Source organism: Herpailurus yagouaroundi, unplaced genomic scaffold, assembly GCF_014898765.1.
Source record: "Herpailurus yagouaroundi ecotype Mexico unplaced genomic scaffold, PumYag 186, whole genome shotgun sequence".
Taxonomy (NCBI): Eukaryota; Metazoa; Chordata; class Mammalia; order Carnivora; family Felidae; genus Herpailurus; species Herpailurus yagouaroundi.
In genome coordinates this window covers 11068275-11089075 of record NW_024412417.1, presented here as the reverse complement: position 1 = coordinate 11089075, position 20801 = coordinate 11068275, and the positions used below count along the sequence as shown (strand labels likewise).

At 34.8% G+C, this 20801-nt stretch overlaps 1 protein-coding gene across 10 annotated transcripts in view; it reads right to left on the bottom strand.

The window, feature by feature from the left end:
• VPS13B (vacuolar protein sorting 13 homolog B) overlaps positions 1–20801 on the bottom strand; it is a 795663-nt gene that overhangs the window by 401720 nt on the left and 373142 nt on the right. For all 10 annotated transcript variants that reach the window (XR_005796430.1, XM_040494097.1, XM_040494098.1 and 7 more), the window contains 2 exons: positions 17615–17742; positions 9980–10214 (listed from right to left, as the gene is read on the bottom strand). Coding sequence is in view for 9 of the 10 variants with exons in the window: in XM_040494097.1 (XP_040350031.1) it covers positions 9980–10214; positions 17615–17742 (363 nt within the window). In the remaining variant the exon portion in view is untranslated. The remainder of the gene's footprint in view (positions 1–9979; positions 10215–17614; positions 17743–20801) is intronic.

The window sequence follows — 20801 nt, the reverse complement described above, 5'->3', positions numbered from 1 at the left end:
AAACAATGGATTTGAATTTCCTTTGTAAATCAGAGCGGTATGATTAACAACCCATCACTACACACACACACACACACACACACACACACACACACACACACACACCGTGCAATATACTTAAATATTTCCATCAAATAAATGGTTTGAAGCACAAAAATTTAGTTACATAGGAAATATTATTGTTATTCATTCCGTAAGTTTAAATAATTGGTTTCGATAAATTAGTTTCAAGAGAAATCTGTAACTCAGAATAACCAAGCAACACCAAAGACAAAGCAAGAAAAAAGAATTCAAGAGGAGTTGTGAGGACAAGGAAAACAACAAAGAAAGAAATAAGAGAAAGTTTTAATTGAAAGCATGGTGCTCATTATTACCAGAGACAAATAGTGAGATTAGTATCAAAATTTTAACTAAAAGTTAAAGTTGCTTTCTGTAATAGAATATGTGGAGAATGAATCATAAGTTCCATTTTTGTTTAAGTTCTCCTGACTTGATTTCTGTTCCTTGCAACCTAAGAATATCAACGCATACATACACATAAATACCACCCTCTCTCCTTTCTCAAATAAAACACACACACACACACACACACACACACTGTAGGTTTGTTAACATCAATTCTTCATGAGAGAGTTCAAGATGGTGACATAGGAAGACCCTGAACTCACCTCCTCCCATGGACACAACAAATTTATAACTACATATGGCATGCTTTTCCTCTAGGATCCATGAACTAGATGAGTAGCACCTCCACTCAAAAGCCAAGAAAGACACACGTAGAAGAGTGGGAAGGCAGACACACCTTGCCCCAAAAACCACCTCAGAGGAGGCACATGAGGGAGGGTTCCTACAAATACAGAATACACCCTGGAAAAGTTAAGGGATTGTGCCCCAAATCAAGAATCCTGACCTTGGAGGCAGGCATAGTAGAGACAAGGTGTAAAATGTCTGGTTTTGGGGATCCTGGGTGGCTCAGTTGGTTGAGTGTCTGACTTTGGCTCAGGTCATGATCTCAGGGTTCATGGCTTTGAACTCCATGTTAGGCTCTGTGCTGACAGCTCAGAGCCTGGAGCCTGCTTCGAATTCTGTGTGTGTGTGTGTGTGTGTGTCTCTCTCTGTCCCTCCCCAACTCGTGCTCTCTCAAAAATGAATGAACATTAAAACAATTTTAATGTCTAGTTTTGAATACCAATAAAGATTAAGACCAGAAGAATCACAGTACATTAGAGAACAAAGATCTGTTCTTAAAGGGTTTGCCCACAAACTCATTTGCCCTATGATCCAGCACAAAAACAAGAAAAAGCCCCTAGACCATAACACAGGGAGACCCATTTACTAATTTTAAAGAGAGACAGGAATCTGTAATTTTAAATTAAATAATTTAAAAATGTAAAAAAGCAGTCAGCTATGGACGGATGTGCTGTCAACAGCCATTTTTGCATTCTCATCCTACCTTGTTGGTGAAGGAGCCAACAAGTACCATTTTAGGTGGACCCCTTCTAGGCTTCTGGCACCAGTGGGTAGGTGTGGTCTGCCCACCACTCACCTTGAACAGGCTGGGTGAGCCTCCTGCCCCTCCCCACTTCCATGTAGCACCCAAGATGTAAAAAAAGCAGGATAAGTATCCCAAGTCATGCCCAATCCACCAAGAATGCAAGCCACAACCAGAACAGGCAAGCAGCTGGAAGCCCACTCTCCCCATGCAGTAGCCAAGATACATAAGCCAGGTGAGTACCTAGAGCCCCACCTTGCACACAATACCAACTGAAGCCCTATCAAAGCCAGGGGACAAACAGCCCACAGGATGTCTACATCTGTGGGGATGCCCATAGAATGACTAGCTCTGGTAGCCACAGGACACACAAAACACCTGGGCCACACAAAACACCTCCTACACAAGACTATTCCTTCAAGGTTGAGGGAGATAGCCATTTCATCTAATACATACAAACACAGAGAAACAAGCAAAATGAGTAGACAGAAGAATATATTCCAAAGAACAAGGCAAATCCACAGGAAAAGACCTTAATGAAATGGAGAGAGGCAACCTACGAGATAAAGGGTTCAAAGTAATGGTCATAAAGATGCTCACCTATCTAAGCAATGGAGAAGCACCAAGAATTTCCTTCCACAAAGAGAAAATAAGAAAACACGAAATATTAAAACTAAACTTACAAGTATACTAGAGGGATTTAACAGCAGAATGGATGAAACAGAAGCACCATCAATGAATGAAAAACAAAGGAATGGAAAACAAAAAGCATAAAAATTAAAAAAGAATTAAAAGAAGTAAGGATACTTTAAGGGACCTCTGGGAGAATATCAAATGGAATAACATTCTCATTATCCGAGTCCCAGAAGGAGAAAAGAGAGAAAAGTCAAGAAAAATTTATTTGAAGAAACAATGGCTAAAAACATCCATAATCTGGGGGAAGCAAACAGCCATCTATGTCCAGGACGATCAGAGAGGCCCAAATAAGATGAACCCAAAGAGAAACACACCAAGACACATTCTCATTAAAATGATAAAAGGTAAACAGAGAGTAATAAGAAAACAGCAACATATTACATACAGGGAAAACCCCCTAAGGCAATTAGCAGATATTTCAGCAAAAACTTTATAGATCAAAAAAGCGTGGCATGATATATTCAAAAGGCTAAAAGGAAAAAAAATGGCCGACCAAGAATTCTATACCCAGACATTATCATTCAGAAAGATTGAGAATTTTCCAGTTAAGCAAAAGGTAAAGGAGTTCATCTACTTAAAACAGGCTACAAGAAATGTTCAAAAGAATAAACTAAAAATACAATGTACTATTTAATAAGAAAACATACAAAAGTAAAAATTACACTGGAAAAGGTAAATAAATAATAAAAGTAGTAGACATATTACTTATAAACCACGTATAAAGAGTATAAAAGTTGTAAAAATTTAAAAAAATAATAATTAGTTCAGGGATACATAAAAAGATGTAAAATTAATCATCAAAAATATGAAACATAAGGGGCACGTAGGTGGCTCAGTTGGTTAAGTGTCCAACTCTTGATTTTGGCTCAGCTCATGATCTCACAGTTCATGGGCCCAAGCCCCTCGTCAGGCTCTGTGCTGACAGCAAGGATTTCTCTCTCTCTCTCTCTCTCTGCCCCTCCCTCTACCGCACTCTCTCTCTCTCAAAATAAATAAACATTTAAAAAAAATTATGCCTTTAAAAATATGAGATATAAGGTGGGGGAAAGTAAAAATATAAAGCTTTGAAATGTATTAAAAATTAAGTTACTGTGAACTTTAAAATGACTGTTATATACAAAAGATGATATGTGTAAACCTCACAGTAACCACAAAGAAAAAACTTCTAGTAAATGCACAAAAGAAAAAAAAATCTAAATACAACATTAAAGGAAACAATCAAAGCATAAGAGAGAAAAAGAAGAAAAGGAACAGAGAAGAACTGCAAAAAACAGCTGGGAAACAATAAACAAAATGACAATAAATATATACCAATGGATAATTACTTTAAATGCAAATAGACTAAACTCCCCATCAAAAGACACAGAGTGACTGAATGAATGAATTATAAAAAACAAAACCCATATATCTGTTGCCTACAAGAGACTCTCTTCAAATCTAAAGACACACACAGACTCAAAGTAAGAGGATGGAAAAGGATATTCCATGCAAATGGCAATGAAAAGAAAGTTGGGGTAGAAATACTTATGTCAGACAAAATAGACTCTTTTTTTCTTTTCAAATTTTATTTAAATTCCAATTGGTTAACATACAATGCAGTACTGGTTTTAGGAGTAGAATTAGCTAAAGCAATCCTGAAAAAAGCAAAGCAAAGCTGAAGGCATCATGATTCTGGACTTCAAAATAAAGGAGAGCATTAAAATAAAGGACAGCATTATACAATGATGAAAGGATCAATCCAACAATAGGATATACCATTTTTAAACATTTATGCACCCAATAGAAGCACCTAAATACATAAAGCAAATATTAACAGAAGTAAAGGCAAAAATAGATGGCAGGATAAGAATAGTAGGAGACTTTAATACTCCACTTGTATCAATGAGGAGATAACTCAGGACAGAAAATTAATAAGGAAACATTGGCCTTAAAAGACACATTAGATCAGATGGACTAAAGAGATGCATACAGATTATTCTATCCAAAAGCAGAAGCATCACTTCTTTTCAAGGACACATGGAACATTGTCCAGGGCAGATTACATGCTAGGCTACAACACAAGTCTCAATAAATTCAAGAAGAATGAAATCACATCAATTATCTTTTCCAACCACAAAGGTATGAAACTAGAAATCATTTATAAGAAAAAAATCTGGATAAAACAAACATATGGGGATTACAAAACATGGTATTAGACAATGGATGTTCAAATCTCATGAAATAATCTCCTTCCCTCAAGGTAGGTTTGGCCAATGAGAATAACCATGTAGTAAAAAACAAAAAAACAAAAAACTGTTTTTACTTTAGCTTTCAGGGCTGATTATATTGTCACACTATTTTCTCCCAGGGAGTAAGAAAAATAGACTTTAGAAGTTTCTATCTGATTCTTGCCCTCTCCATCTGGTGTGTGATTTTTTTTTTAAATGTTCAAAGCAAACTAAGATGCTATCTAACTCAGTTCTAGGAATAAAATATCAGAATATAACACCTTCTGCTTTAAAGATGGAGACTTCTGTAGTTCCTTAAGTCATTCATAATGTATTTGAAAAACAAGGTGAGAAGAAAGTAATTTATCATACAAGAGGAGAAAAAGAAGCTGGCAGAAGTGCTATAACAGGGATTTTAAAGAGTATTCAAAAGATAAAGAATAGTAGGGCAGTATATATCAGTCCTTTCATAAAATCCATTAGATAAAAGGGGGATATGATATTGTCACATCTTTAAATCACTGAGGGACTGTATTTCCAGCAACCTGCTAGATTTAGTGCCTTGAATGACATTTGTGCTAAAAACAAAAGGGATGAATATATTTATAAAATGTTTATACATCACACTATGAATAAAATTTATATGAACTGGTTTACACATACAGAGACATGCACTCCATATCTTCTTTTTTTTTTTTAATTTTTTAATGTTTTTTTGTTTTGACGGGGGTGGGGGGAATGAGCGGGGAGGGCCAGAGAGATAGGGACACACAGAATCTGAAGCAGGCTCCAGGCTCTGAGCTGTCAGCACAGAGCCTGATGCGGGGCTCGAACTCACAAACCGCAAGATCATGACCTGAGCTGAAGTCGGATGCTCAACCGAATGAGTGTCACAAAGACCCAGGCGCCCCTGCACTCCATATCTTCTTAAATTCATTAGTGAGTTTCCCCAAAAAAGTAAGGCTTTATTAAGGCTTTATTTATTTATAAAGTCGGTTCCTGACTGAGAAAAGTCAGGAACTCAGAGGTAAGCAAAACAAATTGGTTGAGGCATTTCAAACCTGGTGAAATGGAACATCCTTGTTGACACTTGCATTGTAGAACCTAATAGAACATAAGATTTTAATGCATATGGCTACAATATTAATGTTAGAATAAACTAGAAATAAAACTGCCCTGTTTTTACCCTCTGTACATGATCAGAAAGCTGAACCTTGAACAGAGTGGAAAAAAATACATATAACCACAAACCAAGCCTCATAAAAGATTGTAACTTGAATTTTTATTATCTACATGGTATAAAAGCCTCTAGTTTCAAGTGGTTGTAAACTGGTAATGCTCCCAATACATCAGAAATAAATTTGAACTACAAAGGAAGAATCTTTGAGCTCATCTTCAAAAAAATTTCTAGACAAATATTTCCAGGAAAAATAAGTAGACTCTCCCCCACAAAAAGGAGCAACAAAGAAACAAACAAAAAAAACCACAAAGAACAACACTAGGCATACAGGCAAGAATCAGCAGGACTCAGACAATAAAATAAATGATTCATGTATCAAGAAATATAACAAAGCCTTGGAAATTATGAATAAAATGCAAGGATTTTTAAAAAATCAATGAAAATGAAAATATAAGCAAATTTTAAAATTTAATAAAGTATTACAAAGTTGAAAAACAGGAAAAATAATTTATGGTTTTAGACATCCTGATACCATGTACCTCTGAAGTAACAGAGACCGGCAAGGGACTAGAGAAGATCTCCTGGGTTTTGGTAAAATTTTTGATCTTGATTGAGAAGCTAGTAACATGGGCAGATTTATTTTATGAAATGTATCAAGCTGTATACTAATAGTTGATGTATTTCATTTCTGTATGATATATTAGAATTATATAAAGTTTTACCCCCAAAAAACAGCACATTAGATAGAGATGAAAATAAAATTAATAAACTGTAATATCAAAGAAATTACTCAGACTACAGGCCAGAAAGTCAAAGGGAAAAATATTAAAGAGACAAGAACAATACAGTAAAAAAAAAAAAAATGTCTAACATATATGTAGAAAGAATGACACAGAGGCAATATATGAAGAGAAAATGCCAGAAAACTTGAAAAGCTCACAAAGACACCAATACTAATACTTAAAAGAACAAAGATTTAAAAGCCAAAAAAAAAAAAAAATAAAAGATCCTTAAAGCTGCCTGAAAGACACTAAAAAAAACACAAACTGATGGTGAATTTCTCAGAAAGGCAATGAAAAACAAAAGTAAGCACAAAAGGATCTTTAATGGCCAAAACAAAACTATCAGTAAGAAACCATATGTGTATATATATATATATATATATATATACACACACACACATACATATAGATATAAAACTGTATATATATATAAAAAAAATTTCTTTCCAAAAAGAAGGCAAAATACAGTTTCAAACAAAAAAAAAATTGTTTCCTAACAGCACATCATTAAAAAAAAACAAAAGGCAGAAGGAAAATTATCTGAGGTAGAAGAAAGGAATGGGCTGTGACAACAAATGTCTAGTAAGGCATTGGTATAGAGTTAGCATAGGTGGCCCATGACCAAATGTGACTGATTATCAGATTTTGTGAATAAAGTTTTACTGGAGTGTCAATTCATTGACATACTATTTATGGCTGCCTCTGTACTACAAAGCAAAGCTGAGTAGTTGTTACAAAAACCAGATAGTTGATGACACTGGGAATATTTACTATCTGGCCATTTATTGAATAAATTTTCCAAACCCTGCACTAATTGTATACATGTAATATATATGCAATTATTTTTTAAATGATTTAAATTTACAAAATTCAGAAAAATAAGAGATAAATTAAAATATATAACAGTAATAGCCAGTCAATCTGGAGAGAATCGCTGAATTAAAGTACTTTAAAGACCTGTGTGTTGTTCAGGAGGAGAGTAAATACCATAAATTATTGTATGATTTACTAAATTAAAAATGCATCTTAGTATTTCCAGAACCAAATTTTACTTTGTGTAAAGAGTGTTAATTTCTAAGATTGAAAAAAAAAATAGCAAGGGAATAATGTCTAATACAGCAGGGAAGAACAGAATTAAGAATATAAAGGAAATGAAATAATCAAGATAGTAAAAAAGATAATTCATAGAATGAGAGAAGACATTTGTAAATCATATCTAATGAGAATCTAATATCCAGAATATATAAAGAACTGCTCAATTAAAAGGAAAGATAAATAACCCAACTAAAAAGTGGGACAAGTATTTGAAAACAATAAGAAAATAAAAAACAGCTTCTACAAATGGCCAACAAGCACATGAAAAGACGCTCAATATCACTAGTCATTTGGGAACTGCAAATGACAACCAAAATGAGATCCACCACATACCCACCGGGATGGTTAACACCAAAAAGACAATTACAACTTGAATAAATTAGAACCTTCATAAGTTGATGCGGAATTGCAAAATGGCAGAAACACTTTGGAAGACAGACTGTTAATTCCTCAAAACCTTAACCACAGAGCTACCATACGACCCAACAATTCTACTACTAGGTACATAGCTAACAGAAATTAAAATATGTCCATATGAAAAGATGTGCAAAAATTATCACAGCAGTATTGTTCATAATAGCCGAAAGATGTAAACACAAATGTCTACCAGCTATGAGTGGATAAAGAAAACATGGTATATCCATAAAATGGATTACTTTCAGCCATAAAAATGAAGACTGATAAATAAGTCAACCTCAAAAGCATTATGGTGACTTCCCATGAGAAGCCAGTCACAAAAGACCACATATTGTGTGACTCCATTCTTATTAAACACCTAGAACAGGCAAATTCATAGAGACAGGAAGGTCAGCATTTGCCAGGGTTTTGGATGAAGGGAGAAAGAGTAACTGTTAATGGTATATTGATTATTTTTTGAGTGATAAAATTTTTTTTTGAGTGATAAAACTTCTCAATTTGATGGTGGTGATGATGGTATAAACTGTAAATATACTAAAAGTCATCTAATTGTATGCATAAAAGTGTATGTAAATAATGTCTAAAAAGCTGTTAAATGGAATAATATTATGAGTTTGACTTTTTTAAAATTAAGGGACAAACTATTTGAATCTTCCATAAATGATTCCAGAGTTAAAATAAAACAAAAACCCAAAAAACAAAAACAAAACCACCACAACAACAAAAAACAACAACAAAAAAGGGAAGCAATCCCCAGCTCGTTTTCTGAGGCTAGCACGTCCTTGATATGATACACAACAGCTGTTGTGATAATAAAGAACTCCTTACAACCAGAAGCAAATATCAAAGAATGGATATATCCAATATGCTAGAAAAAGAATCCTTGCATCAAGAACAAAATCACACAGGTAAGAGATCTAAAGAAGTTCCATCTAACTGTTAGAATTCTATGATTTTATCATAATGGTATTCATTTTATTAAGTACCAACATTCATTTCTGGCAGTAAAATCATTCCTACTTCTGATAAACCTAAGAAAACTACATTTCAATGGAAACACCAAAACAGAGAAAAGGAAAGAGAAATCAACATCAAGTCAAAGTCAAAAACTGCACAGAAGGGGCACCTGGGTGGCGCAGTCGGTTAAGTGTCCGACTTCAGCCAGGTCACGATCTCGCGGTCCGTGAGTTCGAGCCCCGCATCAGGCTCTGGGCCAATGGCTCGGAGCCTGGAGCCTGTTTCCGATTCTGTGTCTCCCTCTCTCTCTGCCCCTCCCCCGTTCATGCTCTGTCTCTCTCTGTCCCAAAAATAAATAAAAAAGGTTAAAAAAAAAAAAACTGCACAGAATATATCTGCTTTTCAATAATAGTATGTGTAGTGATCTCAATGATATCAGCATTCATATACTTACATGCTAATAATATGAACAAGGTGTGGAACCGTTTACCATTGTAAAACATTTGAACCCTGTTATTAAAATATAGATTCACACTATTTACTTTGTGACTCAAAACTTTTCCAGGTTCACAGATTGTTTGAGATGAATATGTCAAAGTTCAAAAGGGTATGAATTTGCAACTGAAAATTCTATAGTATCACAAATGAAGTATTTACTGAAGAGTCATGTCTCCAATCATCACAATATTATCTACTGTATTTTAACAAATGAGAAGTCTAGAAATATATTATGTTTGATGTAAATAATATATTCATTTGATTATATATGATATCTATTAATAAATCAAGTAGCTTAAATTAAGATCTACTTATCATTCTTAATTCAGCTTAATGCCAACTTCCAAAACCAACTGTCATCTTGATTTGTCTATGCTTCACATTTTAGTGATTATTCTGCATTTCATATGATATTTTGTAGTCTATTTATACATACATGAATTTTATTAAAATGTGTGGATGTCAATAAACAGCACCACTTAATTCACTTTGTGCACCCTTCTTTTTAAATCCACTTTGCAGATCACTGAATCTATTTTCATGTGGATCTTTCAATGAGAAGACTCATTTACATAAGCACTGGCATATTAAAAAACAATAAAACTAAAAATATTATTATCAAATATAACCATAGGAAGAATATTTTTTAATGTACCTTCTTCAAGGATGGGTCGTGGAATGACAAATGGAATCTCCTGCAGAGGTTCCATATACTTGTGGCCAGCACTAATAATCTTTATTTGAGGCATACAGAGGACAAGCATTCCAGGCATGCTGGTTTGTCCATGGTACCAACTTCTTACTGTTCCAGGAATGTCACCAGATACAATTGTACTTGGGGAAGGCAGGCTATCATTTGGAATGAATACACAACAAGACTGTACTTCAAGCTAGGGGGAAGAAAAAAAAAAAAGCAAAATTAAAATATTGGGAACAGACTAAATAAGGAAGTTAATATATCCTCAAATACTTAATATCTTTATCAGAATAAACAGGCAAGCAAAAAAAAAAAAAAAGAAGAAGAAATGTGCCATACTTACCTCTTTATGAGTTACTTTTACTGAAGAACACAATTAACACTTAAAAGGACATTGTTTCTTGCTATGAATTTGATCAAAAAGGCACAGTGAAATGAGATGAAAACATATCTGCCTTTCCACAGTTATTTCCAAGTAACACGACTGAATCAGAAAATGTGCTGGCAAAAAAAGGTGAGAAAATCCTCCTTCTTTTGCAGTTCATTAGATTAACACCAACTAAGGCCTTAGAACCAACTAGTATTGTATTGTACTCACTTAAAACACACACACACACACACACACACACACACACACACACGCAGCTATTACCATGTGAATTTGGCCTTTTGTTTTTACTTTACAAACTAAAATATAAGGAAAGATGTTTCCAATGTTCAGATGATATCTCTAGACAAATATTAAAATATAACAAGTCTGTGTCATGTATTTTCTTTTTTTATTTACACGTATCCCAAGATTCAAGTGTGTGTGTATATCACATTTTATATATATGGATACATGGTAATGAAGGAAATTCAGAAGACTTGAAACTTAGAGCATTATTCCCTGCTTTTATCACACATCAAATTATTATTTAAATTTTGATTTCATGTGAAACTTTTATGCTTTCTTATCCCCAGTGTAGTTTACTTAGGTTGCCTGGCACCTTAGAGAGGTGAAATAATACTAAGCGATCTCAAATCAAAAATTAAATTCATCATGAGTTCTTAATTCAAAAGCAATATAAGCTCAAGTCTATTAGTCTTAGTTGGTTCTTAGAACGTAATATTTTGTACCTGGTTCACAAACTGCTCAAACAGCCTAGCATACTTAAATTATTCTCAAGGAAATACAAAATGTCATCTGTTAATTTTCTACAAAATATATGGCATACAAAGGCATTATCTCAAGATGTAACAAAAACTAAAATTTGTTTGTTTGATAAATACTTGGATATTCTAGCAAATTAAGAGACTATATTTTATAAAAGACAACTAAGAATACATTAATATATGTTCACTTGAGGTTAATATAGCCCTTAGTGACAGCATGATACGTAACAGGTCTGGAATTCCTTGATATGATAAATAATCTGCCAGGCTTATAAATAAGCAAACTTACTCATTTTTGCTTCAACATTTCTGTGCATGGAACAAACTGAATTCAGTGAAGAAAAATATAAGTAAAATTTTATAAAAATAAATATAAGGTTCATGAAGTCTGACCTCATCTAGAATTTTATCTTGCAACCTAATTTAAGTGTTTATATGTTAAGTAGCTCATTGATTGAAGATCACAACATTTTTTATCCTAAAACATACATTGTTTCAGCTGTATTACATTTATATTTTTAAATATTTAACACAATTAATTGCTGAAGTTCAAGTGCACAAAGTATTATGGCATACTGAGAACATATTCTCAGTATACCATTCTCATTATTCAATTATTTATGCTTATAGTGTCAAACTAAAAAGAGTCAGTTTTTAACACTTCATATAGGTATTGATGCTATGTTAAAAAATGTTTTCAACAATGTGAGGTAATTAGTTTAATATGCCACACTATACAAATATAAACATATATATCTTGTGAAATAAATTTAAGTTGTGCCGAAACTTCCAAATAACAATATATTCCAAAATTCCACTAATTCAGAAATAAATTATTTCATCAAATTTAACAACGTGAGCAATATATATTCAAAAATAGATTATTCTGAGATACATAACAACTCTAAAAAATAAACTTTCTAAAATGTGATATGTGTTCTGGAGATTTCTATAATGATAAGAACCAAAACACATACATAATCCAAAATCCTCAAACTTATTATAATGTTACATCTCTAATATATACTACAACTATCACATAAATCTTTTTACACTTTTAAAATAACTGTTAAACTGTACGTCTAAAATTGTGGTTTTAATGTAAAATGTTGAGTGATTTATGTAAGGGAATATAAATCTGCAGCAGTAAATTTTGCATTAATGTAAGGATCTGACAATCCAAGGGAAAGAAAATGAAGTAATCTGCCAGTAAGAAGTCCTCAAACCGGGGGTCAGATCATGTTCATGGAAACCATCTGGTTGGGACCCTCTGAGCCACACCAAACACAAATGATCTTTTAAAAAAAATATCCTATTCATTAATGCATCACAGCTGCACTGAGTGTTACTTCATTTTTCCATGGCAACATCCTTTCTGTTTCAAGGATCTTATTTCAGTTTTGGTAGCAACGTGTTCTTTCGCCAATATTGAACACATTCATGTGTTAAAGTGAAGGGATTATTACAAATTCTTGAAGTCGAACCACCTCTATTTTGATTCCTATTAGGTCAAAGGCTACAAATCTTAAGTATGATACACTGAGAATAAACCAATAAAGCAGAAATTATTTGGTATTTATTTTAATCAATGAAATGACTATCATGAATTTCTTGGAAGTTCCAAGTTTATATGCCATTTGAAAAGATATATGCCTTTGTGTACCCCCAACCCATCTCCCAATATGTAAGGTTTGGTAAACTTAGATTTTTCTAATTTGTACACTCTATAACTGTGCTCACAACTCAGTTTAAAAAAAAAGAGACTGAGATAGGTTTCACTTACACATTAATCTAAACATTTTAATTAGCCCACTGTCTATTATACAGAACATTTTGTAAGTAAATGCTTTAAGTGACTCCTGGGTGGCTCAGTTGGTTAAATGTCTGACTTCGACTCAGGTCACGATCTCGTGGGTAGTGAGTTCGGCCCTGTGTGGGGCTCTGTGCTGACAGCTGGAGCCTGAAGCCTGCTTCAGATTCTGTCTCCCTCTTTCTCTGCCCCTCCCTTGCTTGTGCTCTGTCTCTCTCTCTCTCTCAAAAATAAATAAAAACATTAACAAAATTTTTTAAAAGTAAATGCTTAAAATTGTTATACCATATTTTCTATACAGTTAAATTTTTTTTAAGTTTATTTATTTTTGAGAGACAAACAAGAGAGTGAGCAGGGGAGAGGCAGAGAGAAAGGGGGAGAGAGAATCTCAAGCAGGATCCCCACTGTCAGCATGCAGCCTGATGAGGGGCTCGAACTCACAAACAGAGATCATGACCTGAGCTGAAACCAAGAGTCGGACGCTTAACTGACTGAGCCACCCAAGCACCCCAATCTTCTATACTTTTAAGTAACATTCCTATTTCCTCTTCCCCACTAACATGAATTCTTTCCTTTGAAACTTTAATTTTTTAAATGTTTGTTTAGTTTTGAGAGAGAGAGAGAGAGAGAGAGAGAGAGAGAGAGACAGAGTGCGAGCAGGGGAGGGGCAGACACAAAATCTGAAGCAAACTTCAGGCTCTGAGCTGTCAGCAGAGAGCCTGAATGCAGGACTCGAACTCCCAGACCATGAGATCATGACATAAGCTGAAGTCAATGCTTCACCGACTGAGCCACCTAGGTGCCCCAATATTTAAAACGTCAGTGATAATTATATTTTGCAAAATTTCTGAAGAATGAAATGTTCTCTGTATGAATTGTATTACTCAGAAAATAGTTTCAAATAAAAACATACATGAAGAAACATTTCAGGTTATATTTTCATTCACTTTTTTTTTAATTCATGCATTCTTTAATACCGACCATGAACTGAACTGCAAGTCAGGAATAAAGAGACAAAAGACATAAACACAGCACCCAAAAACTTGAAACAAGAGGGTTTTAAACTACTAATAGTCTTACAGAATTTTCACTAGAACATAGGGTCTGTAATGTCAGATAATCAGCCTATTGTGTTTATAGTCTCAGTACATAGTAGCATGTCTAGCATGTACTAGGCACTAAGTAATTAATAAGTGAACACAATTATTTTTATTAGTATCAGTATCTGATGTTAATTAAAATAACTGCTTAATACCTGTTGTTCATCATTTCATTCTACAGAGACAACTTAGTAATTAATAAAATTGACATGTCAGCCAAATGGGTTCAACTCTAACCGTGGAACTTTTAACAAATTAATCTCTCCGTGACTTCAGTTTACTCATCTGTAATTGTGGGGAGGTGGGAGTCAGCTCTGATATAAAGATACAATGTATTAACTCTCACAAAAAGGTTTGCTAAATAAAGTCAATGAGCATACACTGAATTATCTCCTATATGTCAGATCCATATATTAGCTCTCATGGATTCATAAGAGATGTTCAGTCTTTTTCTTTAAAAACACTGTTGCTTATAAGTATTTATGTATATAGAGGCCACCAATATAAGCAGTATTCCATTTGCACTATAACAAATATATTATTAACTACTGCCCAAATCACCATATTCCTATTTGTTAACTCTCAATACACTTTGAAAATATTTGGGGTAGAATATTTATAGTAGAAATCTTAATGTTCCCAATATAAGGCATTAGGTTAAAAACCTCAATAGTGAACCTTGGTTGTCTTCTTTTCCAGATTAATACAAATCTACATTTCCCCATATTTACCAAGGGACAATATGAAAAAATGCCTACATTTGAATTACCAACTTTGTCCTCTAACAAACTACCGTGCAATTGCTGTCACCTTTTCAATGCCTATAATGAAAGATAGATTCTTTGCAAAATTTTAAGCATAAATGTAAATAATTACTTTTACAAGTAAGGTGGCTGGCATTTGGTCTGTCTAGCCTCAAATGCCTACCCTTGTCTGATCATGGAGATAGGCCAGGAAGTGCGCTGGATATGAGGACATCTGTATCATGCAGTATTATTACTGCATCACTGATCGTATTCAGTATGTAACTTCCTGGAAAGAGAATTCAATTGGTCTAGCTTAACTACCTTATGGGACTTGAGACACTTTGACACATCGAAATCAAGGAATGTGGTATGGAAAATAAAGAGTCCACTACATTACACAGGCCACTTAGAAAGCTTCAGAAACTATAAAAAAAATCTAGAAAATGCCATATAACAGAAACGTGATCTTCAATGTAAAAGACAAGACTGAGTTTGGCAAAAAACAAGAAAATGTACTCCTTTATTAGTGAATTCCAGGCCAGAGTATTTCTATTTTGTCAACTGCATGCCATTGCCAATTATGTGCTCTGGAATGAAAATGTAGCTTTTTGCAGTATAATAGATAGGATCTCTACTGATCAACTGATAAAGAAAAATTGCAAAGCACTGAGTTTGTGCTAATCTTTTGTGAAAAAGGCCCCTGAACTAAGTTCCCATGTTAAAAAATGGTTCAAGACTACATATAGTACTGTAATATAATCCATTAAGATGAAATGTGGAAGTTACTTTTCTCACTAAAAACAAATAGGTTATAGAAAATATTGTTTACATCTTAATGCAATATAAGTCTATTACAAGAAAGAAGAACATGGACTTAGCAAATATCAACTTTGGCTCCAAAATCAATTTTCCAGAAATCCTGATTCCGAACACATTTGCTTGCTCAAACTTCCATTAAGAGAATAATCCTTTGATGGCTTCAAGTTATGATGTTCTATTTTATCTGATGACAACTTCAGAGTTTTCTGGTTTATATTTTGGTTCATAAAACATCTTGGAAAAAGGACACTACTATTTTAAAAACTAGAATTTTAGGGCCTAGATTTTAATCATTTAATCAGAATCAAGTTTTACCTTTAAACTTTTCCAGAACACATTAACATCTGGAAATGTCTAAATATACAGCATGTATAATACAGTGCCGAGACTAGAAATGAAGCAAGCAAGTGCCTGGGTCATATTCAAAATAACATATACAAAGATATAATCATTAGAACTCCTGTAATTATATGTTAATTTACACTCAATAAGCTTAGTCAAATGAGGAACATGAGTCTAAACCGCAGACATAAAAACGGTTAACGTGGCAAATTTTATGTTAAGTGTATCTTACCACAAAAATTTTTTAAAAGAAAAAAGTGAGGAAAATCAGTATCTCTACTTATAACTAATCCATAATGATAGCTAAGATTTAGTTTATTGCTGGTGATAAAGCTAATGAAGGCAATGTATCATGATAAAACAAGCAAAATAACCAGAATTTCACAAGAATGTCAGAATTGGAAATAACCTTAAACTTTATTTAATTTAACCATTTCATATTGCAGATAAGCAAAGTAGAGTCCATAGTTAAGATATAGAATTTGATACCGCTAACGCCTGGCTCCTTGAAATTCTATACACCCTTTCCTTTCATGAACTATCTGGCTTTTCCTCCTACATTTCTGATCTCTCTACTACAATTTCCTTCAAGGACACTTTCTCTTCCACTGTCTGCTTTAGAAATGGCATCCCCTTGGCCCACTGCTCTTTCAACTTCACATATTTTTTGGATGACCAATTCTCCTGGTTTTATCCATCTATAGATGATTTCCAAAATATATCTCTAGTGTGAAATCTCTTCCTGAAGCTCCAGATATGAATATCCTACAGTCCGATAGAAGCCCGGAGATCTCACAGGTGTTTCAAATGTATGTATAAACTCTCTATTTGCCCCTGATTCTGCATAGCTGCTTCTTTTACCATTTCATGGCATCATTATGCACCCAAATGCCAAAACTGGAATGTGAAACACCACTTAGACAGCCTCCTTCTTCTCATTCCCCCAAAGTCCCCTCACCATTAGTCACTAAGCCATGCTGACTTTATCTTAGGTCCCTCAGGACCACTGGCCAAAGTGGCCTATTGTCTAGTGTTTTCTGATTTGTATACTAAACATTTAGAATCTTTTAAATAAGTTTAAAATAAAGAAAATGTATAATGGAATTTGTAATTTGAGAAACATCTCAAAATTTGCATAATTTGTAACTTTATCAAGAATAGCAGGGGCGCCTGGGTGGATCAGTCGGTTGAGTGTCCGACTTCAGCTCAGGTCACGATCTCATGGTCCGTGAGTTCGAGCCCCGCGTCGGGCTCTGGGCTGATGGCTCAGAGCCTGGAGCCTGCTTCTGATTCTGTGTCTCCTTCTCTCTCTGCCCCTCCCCCATTCATGCTCTGTCTCTCTCTGTCTCAAAAATAAATAAAAATGTTTAAAAAAAATTAAAAAAAAAAAAAGAATAGCATATAAGATGTATTTCATATAATTTGCTAATAATATGTAAAGTGCACCAACAGTTTTCATCTAAGTTATACAAATGAGATGGTATACACAAGTGTTACAAGGGAGATTATTTTTTAACGATATTAAGTGTTACCAGTGAGATTATTTCTTTACCAATATCAAAGGTGCTAAAAGTTAAAAAGGATCATAGAAATTAAAACCATGACATTTCTTTTATTTTACCTGCAGTGTGAGACTCTTTACTGCATTCCATACTACTCCAATAAATTCTTTCATTCTTTCTTCAGGACTTCTACAGCCTTCAGATATATTCAGCATGGCTTTCACAGGAACTGACAATGGTCGAGATTCTAAGTATAAGAACAGTTAATTAATTAACACACATTTACTTTACTGTTTTAGAAAAATATACAGAAACTACTTCCAAGATTATTTGTTTCTTTATTAGTTCTGAATGAGATTACAAAATAACACATCAGATCACTTTAGACTATAGAATTACTGATTTTTGCAACTATTCAAACATAAGCACAACTTATCTGTTAAAAGTCAGGAGAGTGTTGGTTACTCCTGTTGGGTTGGTGACTGGGAGATGGCACTGTGGAACAATGTTATAATCTAATATTCTATTTAATGAATACATGGATATATACACACTTTACTAAAATTAAGTTGTAACCTAACAATTTACCCATTTCTGAGTATAAAGATACCTCAATAAAAACTTTACTTGAAAACAAAAAAGGAACAACAAAGCATTTTATTTATCCAAAATAGATAAGAAACAGGTCTTCCCAAATGTGAATTCTCCTGATGACAAAATCTTATCCATAGACTCTCTAAACTTTTTTTTAAAGTTTATTTATTTTGACAGAGAGACCGACCATATGCACGCACATGTGAGCAATCAAGGGAAGGGGACAGAGCAAGAGGGAGAGAGAATCCCAAGTGGGCTCCACTCTTCATTTGATCCCATACACCTGAAGATCATAACCTGGCTGAAATCAAGAGTCAGACACTTAAGTGACGGAGACAACCAGGCTCCAACTTTATTTTTTTAATATGAAATTTATTGTCAAATTGGCTTCCATACAACAGCCAGTGCTCATCCCAACAGGTGCCCTCCTCAATGCCCATCACCCACTTTCCCCTCCCTCCCACCCCCCGATCAACCCTCAGTTTATTCTGTTTTTAAGAGTCTCTTATGGTTTGCCTCCTTCCCTCTCTGTAACTTTTTCCCCCCTTCACCACCCCCATGGTCTTCTGTTAAGTTTCTCAAGATCTACATAAGAGTGAAAACATATGGTATCTGTCTTGCTCTGTATGACTTATCTCATTTAGCATGACACTCTCCAATTCCATCCACATTGCTACAAAAGGCCATATGTCATCCTTTCTCATTGCCAAGTAGTATTCCATTGTATATATAAACCACAACTTCTTTATCCATTCATCAGTTGATGGACATTTAGGCTCTTTCCATAATTTGCCTATTGTTGAAAGTGCTGCTATAAACATTGGGGTACAAGTGCCCCTATGAATCAGTATTCCTGTAGCCCTTGGGTAAATTCCTAGCAGTGCTATTGCTGGGTCATAAGGTAGATGTATTTTTAATTTTTTGAGGAACCTCCACATTGTTGTCCAGAGTGGCTGCACCAGTTCACATTCTCACCAACAGTGCAAGAGGGTTCCCGTTTCTCCATATCCTTGCCAGCATCTATAGTCTCCTAACTTGTTCATGTTAGCCACTCTGACTGGCGTGAGCTGATATCTCAGTGTGGTTTTGATTTGTATTTCCCTGATGAGGAGCGACGTTGAGCATCTTTTCATGTGCCTGTTGGCCATCTGGATGTCTTCTTTAGAGAAGTGTCTACTCATGCCTTCTGCCCATTCCTTCACTGGATTATTTGTTTTTCGGGTGTGGAGTTTGGTGAGTTCTTTATCAATTTTGGATACTAGCCCTTGGTCCAATATGTCATTTGCAAAGATCTTTCCCATTCCATTGGTTGCCTTTTAGTTTTGTTAATTGTTTCCTTTGCTGTGCAGAAGCTTTTTATCTTCATGAGGTCCCAATAGTTCATTCTTGCTTTTAATTCCCCTTTCCTTTGGAGCTGTGTCAAGTAAGAAATTGCTGCAGCTGAGGTCAGAGAGGTTTTTTCCTGCTTTCTCCTCTAGGGTTATGATGGTTTCCTGTCTCACATTCAGGTCCTTCATCCATTTTGAGTTTGTTTTTGTGAATGGTGTAACAAAGTGGTCTAGTTTCATCCTTCTGCAGTTCTCCCAGCACCATTTGTTGAAGAGACTGTCTTTTTTTCCATTGGATATTCTAAATTTTATTTTTCAACGTTTTTTAATTTATTTTTGGGACAGAGAGAGACAGAGCATGAACGGGGGAGGGGCAGAGAGAGAGGGAGACACAGAATCGGAAACAGGCTCCAGGCTCCGAGCCATCAGCCCAGAGCCCGACGCGGGGCTCGAACTCACGGACCGCGAGATCGTGACCTGGCTGAAGTCGGCCGCTTAACCGACTGCGCCACCCAGGCGCCCCTCCATTGGATATTCTATCCTGCTTTGTCAAAGATTAGTTGGCCACACTTTTGTGGGTCCACTTCTGCAGTCTCTATTCTATTCCATTGGTCTATGTGTCTGTTTTTGTGCCAATACCATGCTGTCTTGATGATTACAGCTTTGTAGTAGAGGCTAAAGTCTGGGATTGTGATGCCTCCCACTTTGGTCTTCTTCTTCAATATTACTTTGGCTTTTGGGGTCTTTGTGGTTCCATACAAATTTTGGATTGCTTGTTCTAGCTTTGAGAAGAATGCTGGTGCAATTTTGATTGGGATTGCACTGAATGTGTAGATAGCTTTGGGTAGTACTGACATTTTAACAATATTTATTTTTCCAATCCATGAGCATGGAATGTTTTTCCATTTCTTTGTATCTTTTTCAATTTCCTTCATAAGCTTTCTATAGTTTTCAGCATACAGAACTTTTACATCTTTGGTTAGGTTTATTCCCAGGTATTTTATGATTCTTGGTGCAATTGTAAATGGGATCAGTTTCTTTATTTGTCTTTGTGTTGCTTCACTATTAGTGAGTTGCTACACTATTAGTGTATAAGAATGCAACTGATTTCTGTACATTGATTTTGTACCCTGTGACTTTGCTCAATTCATGTATCAGTTCTAGAAGACTTTTGATGGGTTCTATCAGGTTTTCCATGTATAATATCATGTCATCTGCAAAAAGTGAAAGCCTGACTTCATCTTTGCCAATTTTGATGCCTTTGATTTCCTTTTGTTGTCTGATTGCTGATGCTAGCACTTCCAACACTATGTTAAACCACAGTGGTGTTCCTGATCTCAGGGGAAAAGCTCTGTTTTTCCCCACTAGGATGATATTAGCTGTG